The sequence below is a fragment of the Labeo rohita genome, chromosome 22 (genome assembly GCF_022985175.1).
Source record: "Labeo rohita strain BAU-BD-2019 chromosome 22, IGBB_LRoh.1.0, whole genome shotgun sequence".
NCBI classification, from domain to species: domain Eukaryota; kingdom Metazoa; phylum Chordata; class Actinopteri; order Cypriniformes; family Cyprinidae; genus Labeo; species Labeo rohita.
Genome location: NC_066890.1, coordinates 61,278,500 through 61,292,265, shown reverse-complemented (window position 1 = coordinate 61,292,265; position 13,766 = coordinate 61,278,500). Strand labels below are relative to the sequence as shown.

At 24.6% G+C, this 13,766-nt stretch overlaps 1 protein-coding gene across 17 annotated transcripts in view; it reads right to left on the bottom strand.

Moving 5' to 3' along the window:
- The window catches only part of LOC127153253 (unconventional myosin-IXb), a 59,506-nt gene that overhangs the window by 17,526 nt on the left and 28,214 nt on the right, over positions 1-13,766 (bottom strand). For all 17 annotated transcript variants that reach the window (XR_007825229.1, XR_007825228.1, XM_051094229.1 and 14 more), the window contains exons 3-7: positions 6,973-7,067; positions 4,354-4,416; positions 1,741-1,840; positions 1,484-1,584; positions 1,248-1,377 (exon numbers count right to left, since the gene is read on the bottom strand). Coding sequence is in view for 15 of the 17 variants with exons in the window: in XM_051094229.1 (XP_050950186.1) it covers positions 1,248-1,377; positions 1,484-1,584; positions 1,741-1,840; positions 4,354-4,416; positions 6,973-7,067 (489 nt within the window). In the remaining 2 variants the exon portion in view is untranslated. The remainder of the gene's footprint in view (positions 1-1,247; positions 1,378-1,483; positions 1,585-1,740; positions 1,841-4,353; positions 4,417-6,972; positions 7,068-13,766) is intronic.

Sequence of the window (13,766 nt, the reverse complement as noted above, 5' to 3'; positions counted from 1 at the left end):
AATAACAATAATAATAACAATAATAATAATAATAATAATAATAATAATAATAATAATAATAAACAAATAAATATACATAGTAATTCTTATTTTTTAAAAATATTTTTTTAATTAATATTTTGTGCTTAAAATTACAAAAATTAATAAATATAATCAAATAAATATTTCAATAATACTATTGCACTGTAATATAAAATAAGTATTTAATAATAATAATAATAATAATAATACATAATAAATAAATAACAGTAATTCTTATAAAAAATATTATTTTATTAATATTTTTAAATTTTTATTATATTTAAATTATAAAAATAATAATTACTACGATTAAAATAACTACTAATATTTTTTAAATTACAGAAATTAATAAATAAAATACATTTCAATAATACGATTGCAATGTAATATAAAATAAGTATGTAAAATAGAAAGTAGTATTCAATAAATGATGATGATGATGATAATAATAATAATAATAAATATTACTACTATTCAAAATAATATTTGTATTATACTTAAATGTTATTTATGAAAGTAATAAAAATAGACAATACGCAATATATAATACACAAGTATTATTATTCAACATAATATTTTATTTAATTAATATTTTTATATTATATTATATTATAAAAATGAAACAAATTAATAAAGAAATATCACAATAATAATAATATGGTACTGTAAAAATACGTATTTAATAATAATAATACTAATAATATATATATATATATATATATATATATATATATATATATATATATATATATATATATATATATATAATGCAAAATATAAAAATATTACAATAAAAATATTATACAATAAATAATAAAATTATATATATATATATATATAAGAAAATTATTATGAATAAAATTATATTTTTTTACATTTTTATTTTCTTTACATTGTAAAATTAAACCAATAAAGACATTACTATTACAATTATTTTAATGTACTTTAAAACACTTTAATAATAATCGATTAATTATTGTTTAATTAAATTATTTTCTGTACAGAACAACAATACAATTACAATACTTATATTTATTTGCTTTTGTTTTACACTATAAAGCTATTATTAGGTATATTTCATGCTTATTAAAAATTTGGGAAATTTGAATTCATGCATTAAATACAATTGCATTTGAAAACACAGCAATATTTCTCCTCAGATTTACGCAATTCACATGGCTCATACTTTATGTCGAAAAATACAGAAGTTTCAAAAATTCATTTACCTTCAGCAGGTCTGAAAGTTTGGAAAGCACCTCCGGCGGTCCCACGTTCAGACCCTCCTCTCTGCCAGACGACTTTTGACTGTACGTCACGTTACCCAGATACAAGATGGCCGACAGGACTGAGAATATCCTACGAGGAACACAACAAACAACCCAAACGTCTCAGATCCTTCATTTCCTCCTCAGAACATCATCACAACGACTCTGAAGACATTTGTCCTAACGGTTTGACTCACTGTCTCTTGGTGGCCGGCAGAAAACCGACCATCTCCATCGCCTGCTGCAGTCGCTCGAAGTCGTGCCGGAGATCGTCCGCATCTTCTATCGTAAAGTTTTCCTGCAAGTGAAAAATGTTTCAATTTCGAACCTGTTTTTGCTTTACAAGCTACTCCAGTATGAGTAAACACTGCTAATGAGGGATAAGACAGCTGTGTATTTTATTTGTAGAGCGATTATTTGAGAAAACCGAACGTGTGTATATGAGAGCGTTCACCTGTTTGAGGTAGAAGTATTCTTCTGGCTGCAGGAGTCTGAATTCCCGTCGCTCGTCCTCCGACGCACCCACCAGCAGATAGTAAAACACGTGGTAGTTCCTGTGTGAAGAAGAAAGAACAATGATTTATTGATTTTGAAACGGTCGGTCAACAAGCTACATGTTACTTGTGATTTAAAATAAACAACAGTCAAGCTACCGCTTTCAAAAACTAGTTTGCTACACTTCAAGTTGCTAATAAAAACCAGCTAATGAAACTGAAGTTATAGAAGGAGCCTCTTGTTTTTGGACTGATTCATTTTCATGAACCATTCGAACGAAGTATGATAAACAAACTTTGATTTTGGATGTGATTAATCAATTAATCACATCAATAAAAATTGTTTACACATTATGTGCGTGTCTTTTGTATATTTATACACATATAAATAAGCAAAAACTTTTATTTTGGATGTGATTAATCACAATTAATCGATTTAATCGTGATTAATCGCGATTAATCACATCCAAAATAAAGGTCTGAGTTTACATAATATACGTGTGTACTGTGCATATTTATACGCAAATATATAAATAAACACAAACTTCTATTTTGGATATGATTAATCACAATTAATCGATTAATCGTGATTAATCACATCCAAAATAAAGGTCTGAGTTTACATAATATACGCGTGTACTGTGTTATTTATACGCAAATATATAAATAAACTTTTATTTTGGATGTGATTAATCACAATTAACCAATTAATCACGATTAATCGCATCCAAACTAAAAGTATATATATAAAGCTATATAATATATATAAACAAAAAACTTTTAATTACGATTGAATCGAATCCAAACTAATAGCATCCAAATTAAACAAAAATGTTTCATTTGGATATGATTAATCATGATTAATCGATTAATCATGAGTAATAGCATCCACAGTAAAAGCTTGTTTACATAATATCCATGCGTAATGTGTATATATAAACAAACTTTATTATGGGTGCGATTAATCGCAATTAATCGAATTGACAGCACTAAAATTAAACATTTAATTAATAAATTTATTTAATTTTTCTGTTGAAAAAAAAAGGAAGTAATCATTTATTTACTTCTTTTTATAAAATGTATTTAAATGGTATTTATTTCCTTACATTTATTTAAATACGAAATCTAAATGAGGTATTTTTGGACCAATTTATTTACATTTGATTGAATATATAATATAATATAATATAATATAATATAATATAATATAATATAACATAACAAAACAACATAACATAACATAAATCCCGGTAATACTTATTTAAAATATAAACTGCAATGATTTTTTTTTTTGTTTTGTTTTGTTTTTTCACAAACTTTTTAAAAATGTAATTATACATTACATTAAAATGAGGTAATATCTTGTTCTTGGACCAATTTAATATTAATCAATTTCTTCATAAATCACAAACATATTTATTTATGATGATTAAAATTCAAATATTCATAGTAATACAGTTTTTTCCTACTAAAATTTGATATATTAAGTTTAAAGGAGATAATATATTGTCGTTGTACCAATTCATATACATGAATAATTTCGCTCATTAATGAAGTTACATTCATTTTAATACATTTTTAAAAATGCATTTATTATTTATTCATATAATACATTTATATATTTGTGCATTAAAATTTGAAAGGTATGATATCCTGTTTTTGGACTAGTTTGTTTACATGAACTATTCGAACGAATCAGTTTATTCATAAATCGTTATTTATCATGTTTTAATTAAAATACTCAGGTTAAAAAAATATATATTGTATTTATACATAAAATGTACTAATAAATTATATTTGAAAGAGGTGATATCTCGTTTTTGGACGAATTCATTTATATGAATCACTGATTCATAATTAATGCTACTATTTAATAATTAAGCTGATTTAAATTAATACTAATTGCAATCGTTTTCCCAAATTTCCAAAATTAATTTATTTATTCATTTAAATGTTTATATATTACATTCTTTCATGCATTTATTAAATTTGAAGGAGGTCTGATTTATTCACAGGAACCATTCGAATGAATCTGTTGATTCATAAATAACGTTACTATATGATTCTACTGATTTAAATGAAAATATTCAGCCGAATACAGTCTTTTTTTAAATGTATTAAGACATTTATTTACTTCTACCTTAAATTTAAAGAAAGTCATATTTTGTGTTTGAACCAATTCATTTGAATGAATCAATTGACTTATACGTCATAGTACTATCAGCACTAGGATTTCCCCATCTGAATCATCTGAATGAATCAGTTTAAAAGGGTAAATCCCAAAACCACATGCTACTTAACCAATTAATCAAACCTATTGTACAGTAGTAACACAGGAGTGCAGTTACGCTACTGAAAAGCGTTCGCTCAGTTGGCAGCGTCTGTATTTTTAGCCAGCTCAGTTTTTCAGGTTTTGCAGGCTGATGATCTTGATCTGAACTGATAATAATGCGGTTAACGCTGTAGAGAGTGATGGGCCCACAGATAAGGTGGAAAACATCTCAAGCTCCGACCAAACGTCAAAGCGGCCTGGTTTTTTTTTGGCGCAAAGCTGAGACGTTTGACACGCGTACCTTTCGTTTTTCTCTCTGGACACCAGACGGGACTTTTCCAGCAGGTATTTCTCAACCACGGCCCTGAAAGACAAAAACAAACATGACAAACGTCACTTTCTGTGTTAGAAAGTGGCACTTCAAAACAAACAGATGTCAATTAGGCCCTGTCATTCCCATTCACTTAGTGTAGCGGCGTTTCAGAAAGATCTGCAATAGAAACCAAACCAACCTGATCTGGGATGAATCGCATACAAACTTGTGGTATTTACATACTTTGCAATAACGTTTTGTGATATAAACAATACTTATTGCTTACAGTATTTATTTATTTTTAAAATATATTTATTCCTAATTTATTTAGATTTTAAATGTATTTTTACTCATGGTATTATTTATGCTGATTTTTTTTTCCCCCAAAACATTTATAAATTGCATTTATTTACATTTGCTTATATATTGAATGTATTTATTTATTATTATTTTATTATTTGTACATTTTTTTAAACAATTTGTTTAATTTATATATTTAAATATTAACATTAATGTATTTACATTTATTTATACATCACATTATTTGTTTTAAATAAGTTGTTTATTAAATTTATTAATTGAGATATTAGATTTATTTAGATTTTAACTTTATACATTATGGTAATAATTTATACAGTTTTAAATCAATTTAAAATATTCATTTGACTTTTCTCAAAAAAGTATTTATAGATCACATTTATTTGCTCATTTATACTTTGATATAATAATAATTATACTTTTATTTATATTAAATGTATTTATTTATTAATCTAAAATATTTTTTTAATGTATTTATACATACATTTTATTTATTCGATCCTGGTAGTATTTCTTCAGGTTTAAATTTATTTAAAATATTCATTGGAAAAAAAATATAAATGTAAAAATGTTCATTTTCTCCTAATGTTCTCATATATTTATTTACAAATTATATTTATTTATTTATTAATTAAAATGTATTTAATATTATACATTTATTCATTTTACATTTTTATTCAAGTATTTGCTTAACTTATATTTAGATATTAAATGTATTTCTATAATTATTTGTTATTTATACATTAAATATATAACTTATTTAAATAATTATTTAATTGAATTAATTAATTATAATTTATTAAATTAACGTTTTTTTATTTAGGTTTATTTAAATATTAATTGTCTTTATTAAGCTTTACATTTACACAGAAAAAAAGGATATATTACTTGCATTATTTATTTATTTATTATATGATGACCATCATTACTCATCTCCTTTATTATTTATTTATTTATTTATTTATTTATTTATATATATGTTCATCATTAATCATTACCAATTATTAAAAATAAATAAAAAATATATAACAATAGCTACACAAAGTATTTAAATTAATTAAAACTAATTAAATTGTTAAAATATTATTAATTAATCATTAATTGTTCTGTAACTCTGATTATTGCTAATTATTAACAACAAAACGTAAAAATAAGAATTATAACACACTGAAAACCTGCTAAATACATTATATTAGATCTGTAAAAATCTAAATAAATAAAAATATATCACTACTAATTAATCATAAAAATATAATTAATAAAATAAAAATAATTAAAATGACAGTAATAAATAAACTATGTAATTTTAAATTTTAAATTTAAAACATGATTATGATTGTTTTGATAGTAATATGTAAATATTGCAATTAATATAGAGTTTATATAGTGATTATCCATTTATTTTTAAAGATATTTATAAATCTTTACATTTGCTTATTTAAAAAATTAAAAATATTTTTTAAATATTTAAAAAAAAAAATATTGTATTTATGCATTTAGATTTTAATTGCATTTCTATATTAAAGCTATTAATTTGATATTATTTTATTTATTTATTTATTTATATTTATATTTATTATATATTTATAGCTATTAGTCAGTGTCGTAGCGTCTAGTGTTGACTCAATGAGCGCCATCCAGTGAACTGAGCCAAACTCCATCGGACCGGAGGACAATAGAGTGACTGAGAGCGTCCGGACGGCTTTATTGACTCTCTCATCTCTATCGCACGCTCTCACGGCCTTTGTTTAGAGCAACACAAGCAGAAAACAGCCACACAAAGCATTGTGGGTAAATGACGTGCAACGTTTGGTCAAAAAAAACATCCAGGTAACATTACAGACCAAAACCCAAATGTTAGAAAATACTTTTTAAGGGCCAAACTGGCCTGGGAAATCGTTTCACAAAAACCTCAAGTAAACATCAAACCGCTCATGTGAATGAAGGAAGCCAGAAAGGTCGACTAAAAGAGATAAAAATGCAAACTAGAGCGATGGCGGTTCAGATGACATGTGAATTTGGCCCCGAACGAGCAATAAACCACAGAAAGTGATGAGCGATAAGAGCAGATCTGAGGAGGAAGCGAGTCAGATCCTCTCGCTCCTTCGTTCTGTGTAAAGAGCGTCTTTCAGTGTGAAGGAGGAAGCGGCTCGTATGACGTCAGGCGTTTGGGTGTGTGAGAAGAAACAGCAGCTGATAAAAAATACCATCAAAGGCTCGGTCAGCGAGACTCGTGCCTCTCCAACGTTGGCCCACGCACGAAGCGAAAGTGAAATGAGCGACACTCACCCGCGCACCACGCCGCTCTCTAGGTAGTTGACCTGGATGAACTTTCCAAATCTGCTGGAGTTGTTGTTGTGGGCCGTTTTTGCGTTGCCAAAAGCCTGCAAGACAGAGAAAGACAAAAAACAGGATGCATGACTTCGTGAAATGAGAGTTTGTGAAAAGACTAATTGTCTTTTTTTAAAGCAAGATGTGCATGTGTGCACTGCTTTTCATGTGCAAATAAAATATTCTATTATACTCTAAATATATCTAATATTACAATTTTGTGAAAAAAGTATTTATTTCCAAAAAACACATTATTAATAATTATAATACTTATTAAAATGTTATTAATAATATTTATAATTATCACCATTTTATTACAACAATAATATATAATATTTACTATATTGATTACATAATAATAATAATAATAAATTTATTTAATTACAATTTATTATTATTATTATTATTATTACCATAATTTTTATTCTTATTACATTATTCTTATTATTATTATTATTATTATATTGATAATCTCCATTTTATCAAAATCATCTATTGTTAATAAATAGAAATGCAAATATTTATTTTTAAAATAATTATAAAGATCAAATAATCTTCTTTTATTATTATTATTATTATTATTATTATATATTCTATTAATATTATTGTAATTATTACAATGTTGTATACTACTACTACTACTAATAATAATAATTTATTATTACACATGGTATTATTATTATTATTAATATTATTATTACTAATATTACTACTATTATATAATCAATTATTAATATTTCAATTACACATTTGTATAATAATAATAATAATAATAATAAATCTAATCATCTATCATTTTATCATAATCAACTATTAATAATAATAAATAGAAACTAAAATATTATCATTATTATATAATCAATATTTAATAATAATAATAATAATAATAATAATAATAATAATAATTTGTGCAATTACAATTTTGATTTAAAAATAATAATAGCAGTAATTGTTTTAATTATTTTATCATAATCAACTATTAATAATTAGAAACAAAATTATTATTGCTATTATATTATTAATATTATTGTAATTTTTTAATTTTGTATAGTAATAATAAATAATAATAATAATAATGTTGTAATTTCTAAAATATAACATGAGAGAAAATAAACTATTTAAATTTAAATTATATTAAATACATATTTATTTACTTATTTCTGTAAATATGTATTTATGTAAATAAATATCTTAATTAATAATAAAATAGAAATAAAAGACAAATACAGATAACGATACTATTTAATTCGAAATATAATTAAATATATTTATTAAAAGATTATGAATATAATTTTAATAATAATAGTAATAATTCTTAACCTAATTTTCTATTAGAATAATAAAATATAAACAAATGATAATACAATAATAAACTAATTCAAAATGCAATAATAATTATATTATATATTATTAAACATTATTACTACTTTTAACTCATTTCTTTTTTATTTTATTATGTTTATTTATTATTACTTTTAAAATTAATAGATAAATAAACGTTTAAACAAAATACAAAACAATAATAATTATATCACTAATTATTAAAACTAATTATTAATTTTTATTACTTTTTTATTATTACTTTTAATGGATAAACTTTTAAACAAAATACAAAACCACAAATAAAAAAAAAAACACACATTTAAATACTTTATAAAGATGATTGAGCAATAATGAACTAATTCGAAACACAGTAATAATTATATTACTAATTATTAAAACATAATTATTACTTTTAACTTGTTTATACATTTTAACTACTATTTTTATTATTATTTCTTTTAAACTAATGGATAAATAAACTTTTAAACGAAATACAAAACCACAAATAAAAACACATATTTAAATACTTTATAAAGACAATTGAAAAGTGGAGCATAAATCATTCTATCATAAATCAGACAATCATCATGCAAGTTTAATAAAACACACAGGGCTCTTTATTTGTGTGAATCTGCCTGAACGTGTGGGACGATCGTTTTACGCTCCGACTTGTGAAGAGCAGTTTGATGTTATCGCGCTCAAATGCCGCAATATCACGTCCCGCTGCATCAGTTCACACCTCCAGTGTGGGACGGCCCATCTGAGCACAAAAACGGTGACAACGAGCCCCTGTGATGAACGGGCCGCTGGTGTGGAAAGCGCCGCGGGCGAATGCCAGCCTCTGGCAGAGGGCACAGAGCCGCCCCGTCCCTCAATGCGCTGCAGTGTTTGCCGAACTCGGCCAACAAAAGGCCTGCCGTGGGGAAAGCGGCTCTGCGCATGTTAAAGAGGGCGGCTTTGTGCCAGACAGCAGTGGAAAAACGTCCCGCTCCAGACGGCCCGGGGGGAAGGGCGCTAACCTAATTAAGATTCCCCGCGGCCGACCTTTGACCCGGTTCCAGAGCGCACGGCGAAATATTGGGGAGAGCTGGAGCGGACACTGTAACCAATCAGAAACGCTGCTCTTAAAGAGACGGTTCATCCAAAAAAACACACTGTCACTATTCACTTCATTATGTCATAAATAACCAAGTTAAAAATAAACTATAATAAACAAACAGTCAGTGGAAGAAATAGAAGGTTTCTGGAATGAAAATAAATAAAAAACAAATGAAAAAAAAACATCAATTAAATAAGTACATTAAAACAAATAACAAATAAATTAATCTTGTTTTTAATCAATATTAATAATAATAAATAGAAGCAAAACTAAATGATATTAGACTATTTAATTTAAATAATAATAATAATAATAAATATTTTACTATGAAAACATTAATAAATAATATTAATATAATTAGTACTTAATTATTAATCATTAGTATTTTGTACCTATTAAAAAAACTATTAAAAATATTTTAAAAGAGTATTGTTAAAAGAATATGATTAAAGACGAAGATTAAAAATTAATGAACAAAATGAATAATACAAATAAATATAATTAAAAATGAATTAATATAAATTAGTAAGTATATGACAATGAATTACTATTTAAAAATAAAATTAACGAAACTAAGTTATTAATTAGTAAAATGAAAGACAAATAATTATAAAAAACAAATATGTTTATAAATAAAAAATAAGCAAATAAGTCATAATAAATTGGTAAAAATAAAGTTCTTATAAATAAAAAATAAATCATTATACAAATAAAAAAAATAAATTAATATAAATCAATATTGACAAGTATACAATAATAAATCAGTAATTAAAAATAAATAATAAATCAAGTAATTTATCAATGAAATTAGTAAGGTAACTAATAATTAAAAGAAAAAAAAACAATTATATATGTAATAATCAGTAAATACAAATAAATAAATAAATAAATACCAGTTAATTATAAATAAAAATAAATCATACAAATAAGTAATTAATTAAAACAAAAAAAAAACTACACAAAACCAAATAAAGCAAATGATAAATAAAGTAAATTATAAAATTATAAATAAAAATAAATAAAATAGATAAGCAAAAAATAACTAAATAGAAATTAAGTAAATAAGTAATTAAATAAATAAATGGAATGAACGAGTAAGTCAACAAAAATAAAATAGATAAATCGGTAAGTACGACAATAAATTACAAAAAAAAAGTAATAATAAGGTAAATTAATAATGAAAAAACAAACATGTTAATACAGAAGTAAGTGATAACAAATCAGTAAAAATAAATAAACAAGTAATTATAAATAAAAATAACTAAATCAATATAAATTAAAATAAATGAAACTACATTAAATAAAGTACATGATCAATAAAGACAATGTAAATGATAAATGAATCAATAAGTAAAATAAACAAATAATAACTAACTACAAATAAGTAAATTAAATAAATAAAAAAGAACAATGACTAAATGAACAAAAAGACAAATAAATCAACAAGTAACATGATAATAAATTAGTAAATAAAAAATAAATAAAAAATAAAAATTCTAAATCAATAAAAATAAAGAAAGAAAAAAGAAATCTTAATAAATAAAAACAAATAAGTAAATAATAAATAAATACCAAGCAATAATAAATACAAATAAATAAGTCATAAAAAATAAATAAGTAAAAAATAAGCAACTACATAAAAATAAACAAACAAGTAAATGACAAATAAAGACAAGGCATATTATAATAAATAAAAATAAGTAAAATAAACAACTACGTGAATAAATAAAAAAAAGTACATAGAAAAAAACAGTATAAACGATGACTAAGTCAACAAAAAAAATAATCAAACAAACAAATAAATAAATACTAATTAATCAAATGACATGTTAAAGGGTTAAAAAATAAGCACGTAAAAATATATCTATTAGAAACAATTTTTTGAACAACATTAACAACTGAGATGTAAATAAGGACAATGTTTGTTTTGGGGTGAAGTATTTCTTTCTCAAGGCAAACATAATGAAACATTTCATCAAAAAGTACCCTTTTTTTTCTTGACTTTAAAATAGAGTCTGGGACTGAACTCGTGGAAACGTTCAGCAAGAATCATGCGATTCATAGAAAAAAACACAGAAGTGAAAGATCTCTCTCTCTCAAATTAGTCAGAAACAGAGCAGAACAGCTGTTTTGGTTTGACACGATCGCTAGATAAACAAAGCAGCTCGTTTCAACGGTTGCAGCCCAAACTCAAGAAGATCATTGAGATTCGAACAGGTCTTGACAAACGCTGTGTGATTGGTGGCAGGACCCGAAGGCTATGAGGAAACTCGACGCGACCGCAGAGGCCAACAAGTCTATTTCTCTGTCAAAATGTCGCAACACGCCGAAACCTCTTTTCTGTCAGAGCCGGGAGAGGAAATAACGCGGGGTCGGGGAGACGAGCGAAAGCTGCCGACCTGTCTGGACTAGTTCTTATTCTTCGCTGTTATTTGGGAGTCAGCTTTCCTCAGATTTCCACGACAAAGCCGCGAACCTCTGCTTCTGTATCGAAACGAAAACTTTAAACAACGGTAAATCCCATTTAGGTGAACGGGCCGCTCGCCATTTAGCAAACACATGGCATCAAAACACCTCAGCTTTGAGCAGAAGCAGGGACTGAACCTTTAAAGTCACTCTGAAAACTCAAACATTAAAACTACAACAGCATCAGCACCACAAACTTTCCTGAACTACTGCGAGATGTGATCAGAGAAAGACCATTTCAAAGAAGAAAAACTCATAATTGATCATTTAAGTCATAATATAAATATAAGCACTGTCAAATGATTCATTGTGATTAATCGCATTCAAAAAAAAAGTTTTTGTTTACATAATATGTGTGTGTGTACTTTATTATGTATTTATAAATACACGCACGGATATATTTAAGAAAAATATTATGTTTATATATTGAATATATTTATATATAATATTAATTATGTGAATAAAAATATATACATGTAAATATTTTCCAAATATATACTATGTGTGCGTTTTTTTTATATATACATAATAAACATACACATTACACACATATATATTACGTAAACAAAACTTACTTTAAATGCGATTAATTGTGATTAATCGTTTGACAACACTATAAATAATACACTTATATTATTTTTTTTTTTCCCCAAAGGTTGAAATCATTTTTTTAATAATATATTAATATTAATTTAATAATTAATTTCATTAATTTCGATTATGCAATAAAAGAATATGTATATTACATAAACATTTAAATTTTAATATAGAATTCATAATATAATTTAATAATTGATAACTTACATCTTATTATAAATAATGTATTTGTTAAGATTACAAATTCAAAGGATAAAAACAAGTACACAAATAATTTAATATTAATACAAACATTTATGTAATTAAAAAAATATATACAAACATTTAAACATTAATATAGAAATATTAATATAATAATTTAATTTAAAATTATTTAAATATTTAAATATTAATACAAACATTAACATAATTAAATACATTTATAAATGATAACAATAATAATTTATAGAAATTACAATTAATATATTATATTATATTTTATAGGAGGAAATAATGACAAATATTTAAATATATATTATAAACAGATATTATAATACAAAATGCAATTAAAATAATAAAATAATTAATACAAACATTTAAATAATATATACAAATTGCTTAGTTATTTCTATTAATACTCTATTATTATTTTCTTCAAAGAAGGAAATAATTACAAATATTTAAATTAATACAAAGATTATTATAATTAAATTAATTTCTAATTGCTTATAATTATTATTTTATAGGCGGACATAATTACATAAATATTTAAATATATATTATAAATTAAATACACATTCAGCTATATATATATATATATATATATATATATATATATATATATATATATTTTAGGGATGTGCACGAGTATTCGATTAATCGATTACTCGAACGCATCAGCGACGATCGAGCATGAAAACGATGATCGATTGGCTCTAAAAATACATTTTTTAAAATTAAATTACTTTCATTCTTTCTGATTGGTTATGCTGGTATTTGGGCGGTAGTCTGATATTTGATTGGTTATGGCTGTGGGAAGTTGCGGTCTAGAGACAAGACCGGAGCGCAGATCAAGTATGGCTGCTAAAGCGCGCAGCGATGTCTGGCAACACTTTGAAAAACTTGACGAAAAAACAGTCAAGTGTAAGATGTGCAGCGTCACACTCGTCTACAACTCCACAACGAGTTCGATGCGTTACCATCTTGCACATAAACACAAAAAAGGGAGATGATGCCGGTGCCACAACCAGCAGTCAGACGAGCATAAGAGAATTCACCATCAGACAGA